Raw genomic sequence first — 18,049 nt, forward strand, 5'->3', positions numbered from 1 at the left:
CCTGACCTCACAGCTTGCACTTATCTCATGCCATCCAGGTCCTTTCCTAACTTTTTACTTCATAAAAATTAGGTTCTCTCTTGTCCTTTTCTTCTATAATTTTCTTATGCTTTAGTATGTACGACTGTAATTTCCATTCACTTCCATCATACTGTCCTCAACATTGGAGGCTCTTATCCAGTTACTGTATTTGTAAATTGTAAGTGTTTGTATTCATGTTTGGGCACGTTTGTATACAGATGGTTTGCTAGTCTAATGTAATATGTTACAGTTGATATGATTTGCAGTTGAAAATTGTGTTCAGTATTAAAATAGGTAATCACACACATACATCTTGGTTTGTAATCGATATATCTGTTATTCCTTTCATCTTAATAATCCTTTTTGCCTAAATTACTACCGTATTTTACAAGAACTAATAAAGTATAATAGCTTAATCTTTACATACCTTCTATAAAAAGTTGTTAATGTTAAATCATGAGATCTTAGTGCGTTTTGGTATCAGAGCCAATAGTGAACACTACAGTAATACCATAGAAACCTAACTAAATTAACATCTAAGAAAGTTGGTCCGAGAGTAAGGCAAGAGACGAAAGAAGTCTAGGCAAAGTACCCGCCAAGGCCAAGAAGAGCCGCTTAGGGGAACACGCTGGACCCTTGGTCTTCCAGATTGTCATTATTCGTAACCTACAGATGGTGATTTTTTGCGAACAGTTTGGTTATCATATGGAAGCGAATGGAAATTACAGTCGCACATACTAAAGTATAAGAGAATTATAGGAGAAAAGGATAAGAGAAAACCTGAGTTTTATGAAGTAAAAAGATAGGAAAGGATCTGGATTGCATGAGATAAGTGCAAACTGTGAGGTCAGGACAGCAACAGTTAAGCCATATGATAGTAGCAGTCGTGAGACTAAGAGAGTAGAAAGAGAGCGAAGAGGTGAGCAGAAGACTGTGTGAGGGTAAGAGAGCAGAGGAATGAAGAGCAGAAGAGAGCAGACGACTGTGAGCAGGAGAGAGTAAAGAAGGAAGAACGCTCCGAGACCTGCTTCAAATGAGAGAGTGTGGTGCTTTCTATAGGCGAAGGCTGAGGTAGCTTAACGAGAAAGGAAGAGGAGGAGAGAGACTTGATGTGAATAAAGAAGAAAGAAAAGACGTAAAGGAGAAAAAGAAAGATGCTTAAAGAAGCATCTGAAAAAGAAAAGACAAAAAGCAAAAGAAAAGACAAAAAGCAAAAGAAAAGACAAAAGAATGCATCTGGAACAGTCACAGTTTTGTCTTCTTATGTCTGTGGCTACAGTGAATGCTGGTCGTCTTATGTCGGTGGCTACAGTGTCTTGTCGGCGGCTACAGTGTCTTGTCTGTCGTATGTGTCGGCAGCCACAATGTCTGGTACGGCGGGTATCTGGATACAGTAACTTGATTATGATATGGGGTACAAAAAGCATCTTGGTATAGTATCTGAGGTGACATGGTCTGATGGTACGTTTTTATGGTCTTTGGCTACATTCATTCGGGTCTTCTTCTTTTGGGCCTATTTCTTCCAGCGGAAAATATCTATTTGCACGATTTGGAGAGGATTGCACTGTTTCTTCTGATGATACTGGGTTGCGTCCGGCTTCCACAAATATTTCTCTCATCTGTTTTTCTAGAGTTTTTTTGGTGGCATTGGGATTGGTTTGGAGCATGTTTCGGAGATAGGTAGGGAAATCGAATGAGGTGTTGGCAGTATTATAACCAGTCGGATTTGGATTATAAATGGGTTTTTCTGGAGGTATTCTTTTGGGTATAATTGTAGTGGGATCCATATTGAAAATGTCCCACCATTTGACAGAGATAGTTTTGCCCAAACGAGGGATATAGGTATATTGCCCAAACGAGGGATATAGGTATAGTCGGCTGTATTATTTGTAGACACAGAGTATTCCCATTTCATGATCCATGGGAGTTGGTATAAGGTGACAAAATATAAGTGTGGATCTGTATTAGTATCAATCTTATTAAATATGGCAAACTGCTCCTGGGCTTTTTGAAAGGCAGACGGTAAAATATCAATTGTAGAACCCTATATCAAAAACCAATTTTTAAACCAACTGGGAAATCTTTAAAAAATGGGCATCCTGAATTGGATGTACCAACTATGAGAGTTGTTGGGGTTTTAGTATGAAAATACTTTGTGCCATGCCTCAATGGAGTGGGGTTGCAATCCCACTCAAGGGAAAAAATTGAATAATCCCGATTTTTCTTATAAGTATTATGATGTTGAAAAACATATACAAAACTGGAATATTCCCAAAGTGCCTATCTCATACATTTATCATAGGGGAACATTTAATTTAAAACTAGGATATGCAATTAAGACAGTGGAAAAAAGTTTATCAGTAACTAAACATCAAGAAGACTTCCAACTGTTATCAAGAAAAATAATTGAAAAACATAAAGAAAATAAGTATAAGTATTTACACATTGGATTAATACAAATAGCCACAAAACCTTTAACCCGTTTAGGTTTAAACACTTCAGTGCTCGTATGCCTAAGAGACACGAGACACAATAAGTTTTCGGACTCACTCCTAAGCATGGTTGAATCCAGCCTTTGTAGTGGACCCATTTATTTTAACTGTTTTCCAAAATTTTTCTGTTTCTTTAACCGACCCTAATATCTTCGATATATTAACAATAAACCTTAAGACCTATGGATTCCATATGACTCCTGGATCTCAAAACCTAGCCATAGTATATCGTATTTATTACAAAGTTATGAATACTCTTTGTCCTAATAGTATGCAAACAGATAAGAAGGATCAGACTATCTTATTTCAAACTAATATAAAAAAATCTAATACCATTATTCCAAAAACTATTACTTGGTCATATATTATTCTGCCTCAATCATGGTCAATTCAAAATGAAAATCAACTAAAAGAGGTACCTATGAATAATATCCCTAATCAAATAATTGAACACTAGGATGGTAATATTGAAATAAAATTTCAAAATAATAAACCAATAATCCAAGATGATTTAGAAACAAATCGAAAAAGGATTAGAAAACCAATTGTTCCAGCAAGAAAATCTTGCTCTACAACCCCAGAAGTCATCATCCTTCCTCCTCCATCAATACCTACAGGATCTTCAGACTTACAACTACAAGGAATAAAGATAACAACTGATCATGTAGTTATACCTACCTAAACATCTGAACCTGATATAACTGACTTTCAAATATTAGCCCTACAAGTCGAAGAAGACATAGACATAGATGAATACTTAGAAGAATACCGAGTCAAATCAAAAAAGAAGAAAGTAGATATTGAATATCTAAAAAATGATTACTTAGCCCCAGAAAACCAAGGTATTAGAGAATGGTATCTCAAAGCTTTTCAACCTAGATTAGTGGAATTATTCCATAAAAAATATAATAAATTCCTAAAGAAAGAAAAACAAACAAAAGGATTTTTCATCTGGTTACAGGAAATTTGTGCCCAATATAATATTCAAATTCCTCAGTTTAATATTCAAACCAATGGTTTAAAAAACGGATTGGTGACCCGGATCGGGCTTCTAAAAAACCGATCCGGATCGGCGAATCGGCGATTCGGATCGGGAATCGGGTGAATCTGTCAGAATAAAGCTTAAAAAAAATCCGAAAAAATTATTAAAATTCATTATAAATATTGTTTTTTAGGAATTCAATAAGAAATGCGGGTACTCCATTAAGAATTTTCATGTTTTTGAATGAATATGCGAATATTGATATGTTCTTTCCCTGCATGAACTGCCATTCAGCATTTAATTTACATCTCACAAAAGGATAAACATATAATTATCATGGGATAAGTATATCAACATACATAGACTACAATAAAGCATAAAATTAATAACATATGATCTAAAAATAAAATGATAGACGACGTTATTGTTCTTCTTGGTCACGCTGGCGCCATTGATTGAATTCGTTTAACAATTCATTGATTCGATCTAAAAACGAATCATCGATATTAGCAGGCGTCTGACTATTTCTAAATCCCTGAGTGTTAGTGTTTTGTTGTGTTTCCAATCTAAAATCCCCAAAGATTGTCTATCCTTCATGCTCACCTGCACTGTCGTGCTCATCCCTACACTGTTGCTGTTGGGACTCGATATGTGAATAATATGGCTGGGATAGGGCGGCCTCAGAATCATCATCTCTTTCATTTTCTCTTTGAATAATATGGATTAAAAAAAAAAAAAACAAATTTTCAAACAAATCGATCATGGATTAAAAAAAAAAAATCACAAATTTTCAAAAAATTCAATCATGGATTACAAAAAATTCAATCATGGATTACAAAAAACTCTATTATGGGTTACAAAAAAAGCAAAAAGCAAAAAATTCGATCATGGATTACAAAAAAAAAAACAAACATTTCGATCATGGATTACAAAAAAAAAAACAAACATTTCGATCATGTATTACAAAACATTCGATCATGGATTACAAAAAATTCAATCATGGGTTACAAAAAAAAAAAAAAAAAAAAAAATTCGATCATGGATTACAAGAAAAAAAAACAAACATTTCGATCATGGATTACAAAAAATTCTATCATGGGTTACAAAAAAAAAAAAAAAACAAAAAATTCGATCATGGATTACAAAAAAAAAAAAACAATTCGATCATGGATTACAAAAAAATCGATCAAGTATTACAAAAAAATCTATCATGGATTACAAACAAAAAAAAAAAAAAAAAAAAAAAAAAAAAAAAAAAAAAATCTCGTACGGGACTTGCCGATTTACTCTACGGACTCGTTGATTCCGTATAGTGAATCGGCGAGTCACTGTACAGAATCGTCTGATTCTCTCTAGAACCAGATGATTCCCGTTTTTTTCGCCGATTCGATCCGTCCATGGTGATTCCCTAGTCGAACCGGGCGAGTCCAGTTCGACTCGACGTTTTTTTAAACACTGATTCAAATAATAGAAAAAAAAACTTATATTAGCACAGATAGAACTACTACTACTAGTACTCATCCTCCTGAGAAAAGAATAATACTAAAGGGTGTAAAAACTCCACCATTAAAAGGTGAACCACCACAATCCTTATATGAAATTATTGCAACACCTTATAAAGTTGTACCCAAAGATATAGGAAAAAAACATGAATTAATTCCCCATATCGTAGAACAAAACAATTATACAAACTTATACATGCAATCCTTAGGAAAATAGGCAGAACGAATAGAAAGATTAGTCACTCCTCAACCTAAGGGAGTAACCCCTCCTATTCCTAAAGTCGTTCTATATTAGAAAACTTTTTTAGAAAACGTTTTTAGAAATTTCTGTTGTTTGGATTTCTTATATTTTTCATGTACTTTATCAGACCTATATTTTTCTTTCTTATATTTTTTCTTTTTCTTATATAGTTTTTTTGTTTTATTTTTTCTATCTATATGATAACCAAACTGTTCGCAAAAATCACCAAGCTCTTTTCGTTTAGTAATTTGTTGTTTATCGAGTTGGCGTTTAAGCTTTAAGTTTGTGTATAATGCTAATCATTCAGTACATATTTCTGCTGATAATTCTCCTAGAGTATAAGCAGAGTATATGATAGCTCCATTATATTTCTTTCGGAGTCTTTCTTTGACCTTTTCAGCAAATAGGTAGGGAAGGCCTACTATAAACTTTTCTTTCCAATGATCCAATTGGCAATCTTCTCGTATCAATAATCTTGAAAAGAATACGTCTTTATACCACTTATAATGGGATAGGGTAGGACATCGTAGATTTGACAGCAAATCTTCTGATCTTGCTGCTAATAAAGCTGTACTACCTACAAAGTGTAGAGTGATAGTATAAATTAAGGTGTTTACGGCATCACTTTCTGTATAAATTATTTTTTGATTTTGTTCGTTTCTGGCTGTCCATTGTCTAGTGTTGGTTAGGATTCTATTCTTTGTTTCGTCATCAACATAAAAATCCCACTAGCCTCTTAACCATCCTGTAAACTCATTTACTATTGCTTTGGCAACCTCTTGATCAGGATTGCCAGCCATTTTATTAGCTGATGCAAACATAGTCATATGTCTCATAACATCTAATATTTTTAAATCAGATAGGCCATCTATAGTCCAGTTTACAATTGATCGACCTGAGTAGGATACTGCCTGTTGTATGGCATCTTCTTCTAGTTGGACATCAACAGGTGTAGGTCTTTTATAATATGGTAAAGCTGTAATTGGTTTCCAGGTTTTACATAGGCTATTCTATTCAGATCATTAGTTGTTGTATCCATAAAAGCGAGTTCCCTATTATGCAGATTATCGTTAATGATTGGTTCTTCTTCTTGGAGCATTAAAATATGATGCTCAGGAATCTTTTATTTACCTTTGTCAGATGATTCTGGAATACTTGGTAAGGGTACAGAAATACTAGGTATTGGTACAAGAATACTTATCTTTGGAGAGGGGATTCCTTTGATATCCAATTGGGCTAGTTTTGATATTAATTGATCCATTAATGTTTTAGTATCTTCTCCAATATGAAATTTAGTTTTATTGAGTTCCGGAGGAGGTTTAAATAAAACGGCTTTAAGAATAGGAGGGGTTACTCCCTTAAGTTGGGGAGTGACTAATCTTTCTATTCGTTCTGCCTATTTTCCTAAGAATTGCATGTATAAGTTTGTATAATTGTTTTGTTCTACAATATGAGGAATTATATATATATATATATATATATATATATATATATATATATATATATATATATATATATATATATATATATATATATATATATATATATATTTCCTTTCTTGTTCCTCTCTCTGGACCAAAATTAAAGGCATTTATATCGAAGATAAGGGAACTATAAGTAAGCTAACTCATCTGACCACAACTTAAAGACAGAGACCCAACTTTTACTTAAAATGTTTTATATAAGGTGTCAACTAGAATTAAACTGTACCTTAAAAGTCCATTAAAAAAAAGGTCATTTTAATTTTGAAATACCCAGTAATTGATCATCTTGGCCTCAAGATATATGATCATTTTTGTAGGCAACCTCCCCGAACCATTTTTTTAATTGCAACTTTTACCAATGAACTTTTATAACAAAAAAAGTTATATCCAATGTCTTTATGTAGAATATAATGTAGATGCCACTTCCCATTTATTATATCTTTTTATTATCTGAATTTATTTACAGAAATCAGTCGCAAGAATTTTTTTATCAAAAAAAAATCTGCCACAAGAATTTTGTCTCACACGAATTCAACATGACACCGCTGGGCTTTTGTTCTTGAAATCATTTCAAAGTTTCAACAGCAATTGTTACCGTACCAAGGCTCCGCATGATAAAAGCTCAATTCTCAATATCAATTTCCTTGATATTATTATGGATACTTTACCCACCATTGAACATATATTAATTACCCGGCTTTGTTCTTTTCTTAGTGATGGTATCATTATCTAAAAAATTACTAGACAATTGGACCAAAGAGGGTCACAACCACCAGGATTCACCAAAACATCAGTGTAAAGTGGCTTTCAGGATTCTCCTTTAAGAGTTCTATTTTTTCCTTTTCTTAATTTATTATGCCTTCGTTTTTTTTATTTTTTCTTTCAGTGGGTTTTTGTTGGGTGTTGTGCACACTGAATTTAAGTCCCAATAATTTGAAGATCAAAATGCACTCAAAATACATCAATGAAAGCTTGACAAACTGAGAATCAAGTTTGAGCAAATGCTCTGAAGTTATATTGGTTCTAACACTGATACAAATATCTGCTATCTAAATGCACTTAATTGAGATAAATATGGATAAGGCAGATCACAGCAAGGGTTCTCATAGAAAAGGTGGCAGTATCATCCATCGTCTTGGATATTTGGGTTTCCCTTCTTTCCCATCAAATATCTGCAAGGAAAGTAACTATGGTTTTATATGCTATGCTTGCAATAGACTAGAAAGAAGAAAAAACACAAAAAGGGCAAAGAAAAGGAGATCACAAGGATTTTGATGAAGATAAGTTTGAAAACTGAATCTAGAACAAAAAGGAAATCCAACAGTTCATTGTTTCCACTTTGCAATCCTACAAATTTCACGAATGAATCCCAATAAATAATGAAGAAAGCAAAAAACACCTGACTTCATGTAGAGGCTTATAACTAGAGAAAACGCAAGATGTTCTTCTCTGCTCTGCAAAAGATCGAGGTGTTTTGTCCATTGTGTGGAAATATTTGCAGGATATTATCAAAAGGTATGCAATGCTAAAAAGATGCTTAAGAAGCATCAGGTTACACATTACAATTGTGGCAACTCAAATAAGTGCATGGATTTGAACAGGATGTAAGATGTATAAGCATTGTTTAAAATATTAAACTTGTGGGTTGAACTGGTCATCCACCAGGTTTGGTCCGAACCGGCCACCCACCAATTCTGGTCCGAACCGGCCAACTCGGCTGATTCAGCAAAATATATAGAAAAAAAACGTAATCCTTAGAGGAAAAGTATAGAAAGAGACCATCTACTTTTGGTGCATATAGGTCACAATTACTCATGTATGCCAGAATAAGTTGTTATAAGAGTATCATTGACTAGACACAGTTAAAAATAAATAAATAAAAAACCTCAGACTTCGTGACACATCAAAAGCAATCCAATTTGACATCTAATGGCTAGGAGTAATTGTAACTTCCTTGTACCACAGATAAATGGTCTCATAATATACAATCTCATACTTAAATATCATCATAGCCTTTTCCCAATTAATTGAGATTAGCTATATGAATCTTGGTTAGCCATTTTGCTATTAAAGACCATACCCTCAGTGAGGCCATAAGTCCCCATATCTTTCCAAACTACTTTCAACCACGTCCTTTTGGGCCTACCCTTGCTTTTTTATATCCTTCTACTTGAACTAGCTTGCACCTCCTAAGAGGTACTGTACTTGGTTGGTGCTACACATGACCAGCCCACCTAAGTCTACTCTCTCTCATCTTATTGCCTATTGGTGCCACACCTAAATTCTCCGAAATGGATTCATTTCGAATTCTATCTCTTCTTGACTTGCCACTCATCCATCTTAACATCATCATCTTCGTTACACTCATTGTATGGGTATATTGGTTTTTGTCCACCCAACATTCAGCCCTATAGAGCAAAGCTGGTCTCACAACGATCCTATAGAATTGCCCTTTAGCTTCATTGGTATGTGACGATCACATAATTCTAGTTGCACATATCCATTTCGCCTACCTAGCTCTAATTTTGTGTGCGACATCTTCCTCAATCTCTCCATTTTCCTGTATTATGGACCCAAGATATCGAAAGTGCACTCTTTTTCTGTACTTCCTTGTCGTCAATCTTAACTACTTCCTCGTCTTTACTCCTATTATTACTAAACTTGCATTCCATATAATCTGTCTTAGTCATGTTAATTTTAAAACCTTTGGATTCTTAAGCATCCCTTCAAAGTTCTAACTTTGTGTTGATGTCGTTTCGCGTCTCATCGATCTTCATCTGCGAACAACATGCACCACGGTATCTCATCTTGTAGGTGCCTAGTTAAGTCGTCCATAGTTAAGACAAAGAGGTACGGGCTCAATGTTGACTCTTGATGTAGACTTATTGTCATTGAAAACTCACCCGTCTCTCCACTAATTGTTCGTACACTAGTTAGTGCTCCATCATACAAATTTCTCACCAAGTTGATGTATTCTCTGGACACTCCCTTTCTTTTCCAACACCTGCCAAATCAAATCTTGAGGTACTCTATCATAAACTTTTTCTAGATCAATAAAAACCACGTGGAGGTCTTTTCCCTTTGTCCTAAACTTCTCAATCAGTTGCCTAAGTAGGAAAATTGTCTCTATTGTTGACCTTCTTGACATAAAACCAAATTGGTTTCCAAAAACATTCATTTCATGCCTTAGTCATTGCTAAATCACTCTCTCCCAGAGTGTCATATTATGACTCATAAGCTTGATCCCTCGATAGTTCGCACAATTTTATATATCTCATTTGTTCTTGTAAATAGGTACCACAATACTTTTCCTCCATGCATCTGGCATTTTTTTTGTCCTCAACACCTTGTTGAACAACTTCATCAATCAATCAATGCCAATCTCCCTCACGTACTTCCAAACCCCTATTGGGATACTATCCGGTCCTAAAGCCTTTCCTATCTTCATTCTTTTCAAAGCTTCTTTCACTTTCGACTTCCTAATCCTACGAATGTAAATCCCAATATAAGTTTAAATATTTTAAACAAGTTTTACAATTCTCGAATCATTCTAAAAACAACATTTCTATGACAGCAATGCTAAAAAAGAAATGGTTCGAGTCCCTATTTTGTGGGGGACTCTGATGTCCAAACCAGGAACTGGCCAATTCTGCCTAATTTTGAATCACTGAGTACAAGTTTAAATAACAGGGGCTATCTATCTCTTTTACAGTAATAATTGGGGTTATATAGTCACCGAAAACTAGAATTACATCAAAAACTAATAACTGGACTTTTCTACATGCTTAGATGATATACTAAATCTGAAATCTGAAAAGAATCAAGTATATTTTTGCTCCCCTTTGCTCCCTAGCAAGCATCCACCATCAAACAGTAATAGGATACTGCATCCTCACATGGGAGCATGCTACGGTATGCCCCCTCGTAAATATAGTTTAAAAGACAATTGCTTAAACACAAAGTGACAAATCTTTATAAGCAAGCTCTCAGCAAGCTGATTTCCCAATCAAAGATTAGTAAGTTGTTTTGTCTTAGAAAATCTCTAAGCAACTCCAACGAATTGGAAAAATTTTTTTTTGTGGGATTCCAAATTTCTAAAATACCCAGTAATGAGAAGAGTCTTCACTTTTATTCACATTCAAACACGACTTTATTCCAACAAACTTGCGATACAGGCACGCAAACATTCACATGCAAGCACGCGCACACACCCACAGCATGAAGAAAGCACTTATGGAAAGAACCAAAAAAAAATGAATAAGAAACTCTCATACGACCATTTTGCAGGATTGAATAAGAAATCAAGATATTTTTCATTAAATAATACTAATACCTTCTTCAATCGGCGGTGTTTCGCTAGGGCCCAATTGGTCATGATAGACGCCGCCACAACAAGAAACACATAACCTGCAACTGTCTGAGTAGCAATATTGAAACCCAGCCACTGATAAATCTCTGTGGTGTAATTTGCGCAGGTCACGAGATTGAAGAGAAAGCCTTGAGGGATCTGATAACCCCCCTCACCACTTGGGCCCCTTAGATTCCTCAACAATATATGACAATAGAAGTTTGCCACTTGACAAAGAAGCCCAAACCCAAAACCCACCTTCATTTGAAGATCGCTAACTGGGGTGTAGAGAGGGTGATTGACAAAATAAGCAATGTACGCACCAAAACTCCAGTAATAAGCACAGTTGCGGAAAACATTAGAGAGAGGCGACGTAGCATGGCTGAATCTGTTTATTATCTCATAAAGGCAAAAATTTTAGGGCATCAGTGACAAAATAAACAAGCAATCCACACATACACAGCACAGAACAACAAAGAGAGAGCAAGAGAGAGAGAGATACTTTGTGGTTTTTTCTGTGATTCCAATATTGTTTGTGCCATAGTGATGAGAATCAGCTTACCAGTCCAAATGAGATAAAACAAAAGCAACTAAGTAATGGAGAAATGGGAAGGTCATTGAACCTGTGAATAAAGAAGGTCTCCATGATCCTCTTGAAGTAATGGAAGCACCAGTAATACATGGCATAGGTTTGAGCTGGATGAATTATACGCTCACCAGTATAACCGATGTATTCATAAATAGCTGGGTAGTAGTAGAAAATGGGGTAGATGATCAGAGGGCCAAGATACTCCCAAAAGAAAAGGGTTTTATAAGAGACCTGAGCGCCCAAGTCCTTTAACACCACTGTTAATTTCTCTTCGTTTCCACGGAAATATTCTCTAACCTTTTTTCTCGGGTCAAGGACCACAGGCTTCCCTTGAGAGCCAGGTTGCAAAGGCAGAGTGAGACGCTGCCTTGAAGGATAGTATTTCCTCACTGTAAAAGCAAGAGAGATGGAGTTATTTCTCTTCAAAATTAAGAAATGGTAATTTAACTTTTTTGAAAATGGTGATGGACCAAATGTTAGTTTCAGCTTGGATTGGTGTTTCTTCACAGTAAGAGCAAACAAATAGGGCTTTTCTTAAAGCATTGAATAAATGGAGATTTATTTTAACAAAAGGGGCTAAAATGGATATGCTTTCATGGTGAATTTCAGTTTCAGCTGAAACTAGTATTTTTATCACAGGGATGGACTTAATTTTCTTAAACAAGAGAAAAAAGGAAAGTTAATAATTTTCCTAGAAATGGTTTTTAATAGACATGGGTCATGGACCAAATGTTAGTTTGAGCATGGACAAGTCTTTTTCCTATGGCAACAGCAGAAAACATGAGGATCAATTATCCTAAACAAGTGAAAAAATGCAATAATTTATAGAGCAACGGCAAGAATGGACATGGCGTATGTCACGTTCCATAAGCGATACTAATAAAAGCAAACAAAAGAAAAAACCAGCAACTGAAAAGAGGAGATTATTCTCATGAATGAGACTAATTAAAATTTTGGGATATAATAAATTAATTTATTGGCTATAATGATTTGGCAGTGTTCGAAACTCGCCCGAGACGACTGGGACTAGGGCGAGTCACTCAACCTAAGCAGTGTGCTGAGGATGGAATAGGTTACCCAAGGGGATTTTTGGCCTTTTCTAGCTTTTGTCTTGGCTCGGGCATGACTCGGATCGGGCAGGGGCGGAGTCTGCCACTAGAGCCGTGTTCTAGAACACTGGGGCTTGGAAATGGAGATCAAATCCAAGCATCAACCAGAAATCATAGCAACTCCAGTTTTTTTCCGAATTAAGACCAGAACAAGCACCTGGTAAAGGTTTCTCAACATTCACACAACACAACAATGATTTCGTATTCCAAAGAACACTGTAAAACTTTTAAACTTGAGAGGTATATTTTGACCAATTACAAAAGAAAGGCAATGCTTGTCTTACTGTCTATAACAGAATTGGGCAGTGTTTTCCACATTCGAAATTGGAATTTAAAGAAAACTTAGAAACTATAAAAATTATGTATAAAAACTGTTAAAACTATATATTCACCTAAATAAGCAGGAATTTCCAAAAGCAATCCAACAACAGCCAAGAATTTTGCTAAAAATTATAAGCCCTGAATTACATGATTTTTTTAGTATCATACTCATATGCCTTACTCATAACATGGCAGCATGTACGAGTCTCAAGAATAGTAGGAAAAGCTAGAGGAACATAAATGAGACACTATGTCAAATGATTACAAACATTCTCGACTGTCAAAAATTGAGCCAAAAAGCGTCCTTGTCGTTCCGCATGATAAATGACTAGTTTCTGAGAGAATAGCCCAGTATTCATGATTTATGACATGTAACAAGTATTATTCGTGAGATGCAGCATATACGAAGTCAATAACTTTTATCATTTGTTTCCAGAAAAAATGGGAGCATAACATAATAAAAGAATTGGAAAAAAGAAACGGAACTTACTTCTGTGGTGAATTGCGCGGTTGAGATCGCTCACAATTGCCTACATGAAAAAAGAAAAATACAATTAGGCATTTTCACGTAAAATAAAGGATCAGTAATACAAAAAGGATATGGCAGACCAGGGTTCCCAAAGTATTTTAAGAACAACAAAATCATCATAGTTCTGGCACAAAAAAAAAAAAAAAAAACAAGCAAACTATTTTCAGAATAGATTAAATCATCCCTAGCAATAGAAATTTCAGGCAATAATAAAGGGAGAATTACAATATGAGTATTAAATATTAAAATCTGTATTGTAGAATACAACATTATCTAGAAAGACAACATATTGACTGAAACAAAGATTAAAACTCTCATTTTGAGAATAACATGACAGTTCCTTGAATTTCACAAAGTTTGGTGCTCCTTCCAATTACAGAAACTGTAGGGCAATTTTTGGTAACACTTCCTAATACCAAACCACCACAAACGACTCTCTCAACTTAGATTTTATCCTATGAGTTTAGCTCAAATATTTCCCCAAAAGTTTGGAAGAAGATCATACAATGCAGAAGAGGAAGAACTTTTTCTAATGTACCAACTAATATGATCCCCCAAAATAAAGTGAAGATTAATAAAATTTTGAAACAAGGAGGAGGTAGATGAGAAGAAAGAGAGTTTTCCAAAAGCCCAACAAGCAATCCTCTGAAGCTAGAAAAAGCCCCAAAAAGGATAACATAAAAAAAAATTTTGTTAAAAAAAAGTGTCTTTAAAGAGGGAGTATCTTCCTCCTAAACTGTAGAATATCATGTCATCGAAAAAACGCATTAATTGAAGATTTTTGAAGATTTCCAGTGTTTCTATGAAGGTTACTGTCAAATTTGTATTTTGGATTCAAAATCAAAAGAAAGCATAAAGGATTAAACATTGTGTTTTCAAAACAGCAAAGTGTACCAAAAGAAAATCACAAAATATGGAACGAAAAGCACTGCATTGATTATAAATTTCCAGATTTACTATGAAGCTCAATCTCAGCCCTTATAGTTTGCATTCAAAGGCGAGTTCGCAGCTTATCCAACTTCACAAACACAGAGAGAGAGAGACAGAGAGAGAGATAGAGAGAGAGAGAGAGAGAGATTTGATTTCATGGGTATAAAAGTTACAGTACCAGAAGAAACCAGATCTAGAAACCAATATGAACTCTAAACAATCCTTACAGTTTCTTTGAGCTCAACCCCGCCTTTGATGATCTCTCTGCCGCTGCGTGACACAACCAGAACCTTCATATTCATTGTTCTTACCTAAAATCTAAAGCGAGAGAGAGGAACAGAGATAGAGAGAAAGAGAGCAAAATAGAACCCCTGAGTAAATTATACGAGAACAAGGGGAATGGATTTTGATCAAGAAGAGAGCACGGCCACTTTAATAATCTCAATCTCTCTAGAAGGAGTTAAGGCTTATCGTTGGGGAGTAGGACAACTACCATTTCGACCATTATGTTATCGCCATGAAAGTTCAGTCTGCACAGGATGGGACAATTACAATAATACCCCTAATGTTTATGGGATGGGTGATGACAGGGCTGTGGGCTGTGAATTGGATCGGGTCGGTTGGTAAACACATGTCGGATCCAAGTTGGGATTCATCTTTTGGATCCGATTGGGTGGCGTCCACATCTAATGAGGATTCAGGACGGTTGAGTCTAGGTCTAGCCCAAGCCAACCTACCCAACCGTCATTTTGTATGAAAAGGCTTACCTTCGATTACAATAGAAGAGTACATAAAATATATTTTAAAAAATAAGTTCCGTTATGGTACTTCGACACAGTATTTTTTTTTAATATACTTAACGTTTTTCTATATATGATACTATTACCCTCAATATAGTAATTTATTTGTTTAGGAGTATTTTATTATTACCTACATTACAATATCGTAATTTATTCGTCTAAGAGCATTTTAGGTAATTAATAAAAAATTAAAGATTTTTCATAAAAAACATATATTTATTAACTATAGTGGAGAATAACAACATCATTTATATGATATATGACATCAACCACAGTGACATTAATATTTTTTTAGCCACTATTAAAATGACATTAGATTTTTATATAAATTTTTATTTTATCCCTCCGAATGATGAAAAATTATGATTGCTAAAAAGTAAGTTTGTACTACAAAACAAAAATAATGAGTGTCCAAAAATTTTATGAATCAACATAATTTTATTAAAAAGTCCATGATTTACGAGGGGAACAATATTTTGAAGAGGTTCAAAATTTTTTGTGGACTTCTTGAATATCTCATACATTCAATTTTTAATGAAGTATCGAAATATAATGAAAGGTAAGGAGAAGATCATTTGAGCTTTTACCAAAGATTGGGAATGTTATCCATATATGGTAGAATAAAGCCAAACACCAGATATTAAAAGCTCTTATTGGGCTTTATTGTTATTTTCCATGTTGTAGACATACTATTGTTGTGCGAAAGCTCTAAACTCAATGGGTTGAATTTTGGTAAATAAAGTATGAGGAATAAAATATGAAACACATACCACAATAACATAAAAATTTATGTGGTTCACCTAGATCAAACTCTTTTAAACCATTCTCTCTTCCTTTTATTTACTTTTGGCAACCATTACCGACAACACAAAATAGAGACGAGACGCAAGAGCAACGAGAAATTGACTTTCTCTCTAACTAAAAAGGAAAATAACTCAAAATCTTTATGGAAACAGTTTATCTAAAAAAAAAAAAAACAAGCATCTCAATCTTCATGAGTCTAAAAGAGGCTTCGAGAATCTAAAAGAGATACCATCACAATGTTTCTCTCTATATCTCTTATCTGTAAGAAAAAAAAAGAGGCATCATCACAATGTTTCTCTCCATATATCTTCTCTCTAAGAAAAAAAAGAGGCATCATCACAATGTTTCTCTCTATATCTCTTCTTTCTAAAAAAAATCTGGTATCTTATACACATGAGTCTCCTCTCTATATCTTTTCTCTCTGAAAGGAAATCTTGCATATATATATTCTTTTTAAGAGAAAAGCTTGCATCTTATACACATATCTTTAAGAAGAAACCTTGCATCTTATATACAGGAAGCTCCGCCCCCCTCTCTAGAGAAAACCACCATACCCAAAAAGGACACACACAAATTCTGTGCACTTTCATCCCATATATATATAAAGGTAGGAATCCATACTAAATAGCAAACTTCTTATTGAGATTGATATTGATTGAAAAAACTTATCAATATCAATTTCAATATATAAGGGTAGGAATCCATACTAAATAACAAACTTCCTATTGAAAAAACTTATCAATATCAATCTCAATCTCACCTAATCATGAAATATTTCAATCCCACATAATATGAGAATATCTCAATTCCACAAGAATATTTCAATCCCACATGAGATTTTCTAATATGGGTAATTTTTTATAGCACCAAATCCAACAACTATGACAAAATATCATCGTCTATCACAAACATAAATTAATTTGTGCCGTGAGAACACACAAGAAAACTTCAAATAATCAAAGAACCTGTCCTATTTGTAAGATTAAAGGAGTATAATTAAAGATAATGACTAAGCTTAAAATCCTTTATCATCTCTCTCCGCACAGATTCTTAATCTCTTTCTAACCACATAGTTACAAGCTTTTATAGCGTACTCCAGTGGAGCTCATTGTAAACTTACTCCCTTTTGCAAAAAGTTACGAAGAGGAATTTTTTTTTCTCGACATGATTTTGGGATCCATTTTAAAATCATTAGATGAGTATTTGAAAAGAACAAAAAAAAAAAAAAAGGATCTAAAGTTCTAAAACACTTGGATCTAACCATCAAAATATTGAACAGCCTTTGTTTGATCTCATGACATTGCATATAAAGTGCGGTTAGAATTTTGTTTTTATAAAGCTGGTTTATTGAGGAATGTACAACTTACTTTTCTAGTTTGTAGAGATTGAGTTTGCCATATTTATGTTCCTATTTTGTAGAGATTGACTTGACCATATTTGCAAGTGTTTGATTACCTTTTAGTTTATAGATATTTCCTCTTAATCAAATGATATTGCTATATATTATTAGGTCAAGCTTTCTATGCTTCCCTTGCAGCATAAAACTTCTATACTTCCCCCTATCCACCCGTCCATTCTAAATGGACGGCTTAGATGGCCCCAATCACAATTTCACCCTCTATACTATTTTATTTTTAATTTGTTTTGTACAAAACATTTTAGCACCATTTGGGCGTACAATCCTATCTTGAACTTATACCTATAAAAATATTAAAAAAATATTCCCAATAAAATATAATGACTAAAATTAAAAATAATCTTGATCAAAATAAAGATTAAATGGTTATTGTATTTTATCAAAAATAATATTTTAATATTGTTTTGGTTATTGTATTTCAATTTTTTGGTTATTTTGGTTATTGTATTTTATCAAATACAATATTGTTTTGGTCATTGT

The 18,049-nt window shown here is 34.2% G+C and overlaps 1 protein-coding gene across 1 annotated transcript; it reads right to left on the reverse strand.

Moving 5' to 3' along the window:
• Window positions 1-7,639: 7,639 nt before the first annotated feature.
• CER10 (3-oxo-5-alpha-steroid 4-dehydrogenase family protein) lies at window positions 7,640-14,989 on the reverse strand. The gene is made up of 5 exons (XM_011625780.3): window positions 14,776-14,989; window positions 13,580-13,619; window positions 11,694-12,048; window positions 11,056-11,458; window positions 7,640-7,894 (listed from the first exon to the last, which is right to left on the reverse strand). Exons 1-5 carry the CDS (start codon window positions 14,848-14,850, stop codon window positions 7,826-7,828), a joined length of 942 nt encoding a protein of 313 aa, XP_011624082.1. The 5' UTR covers window positions 14,851-14,989; the 3' UTR covers window positions 7,640-7,825.
• Window positions 14,990-18,049: the final 3,060 nt, after the last annotated feature.

The sequence above is a fragment of the Amborella trichopoda genome, chromosome 8 (assembly GCF_054954075.1).
Source record: "Amborella trichopoda isolate Santa Cruz 75 chromosome 8, AtrichopodaSantaCruz75HAP2 v2.0, whole genome shotgun sequence".
Taxonomy (NCBI): domain Eukaryota; kingdom Viridiplantae; phylum Streptophyta; class Magnoliopsida; order Amborellales; family Amborellaceae; genus Amborella; species Amborella trichopoda.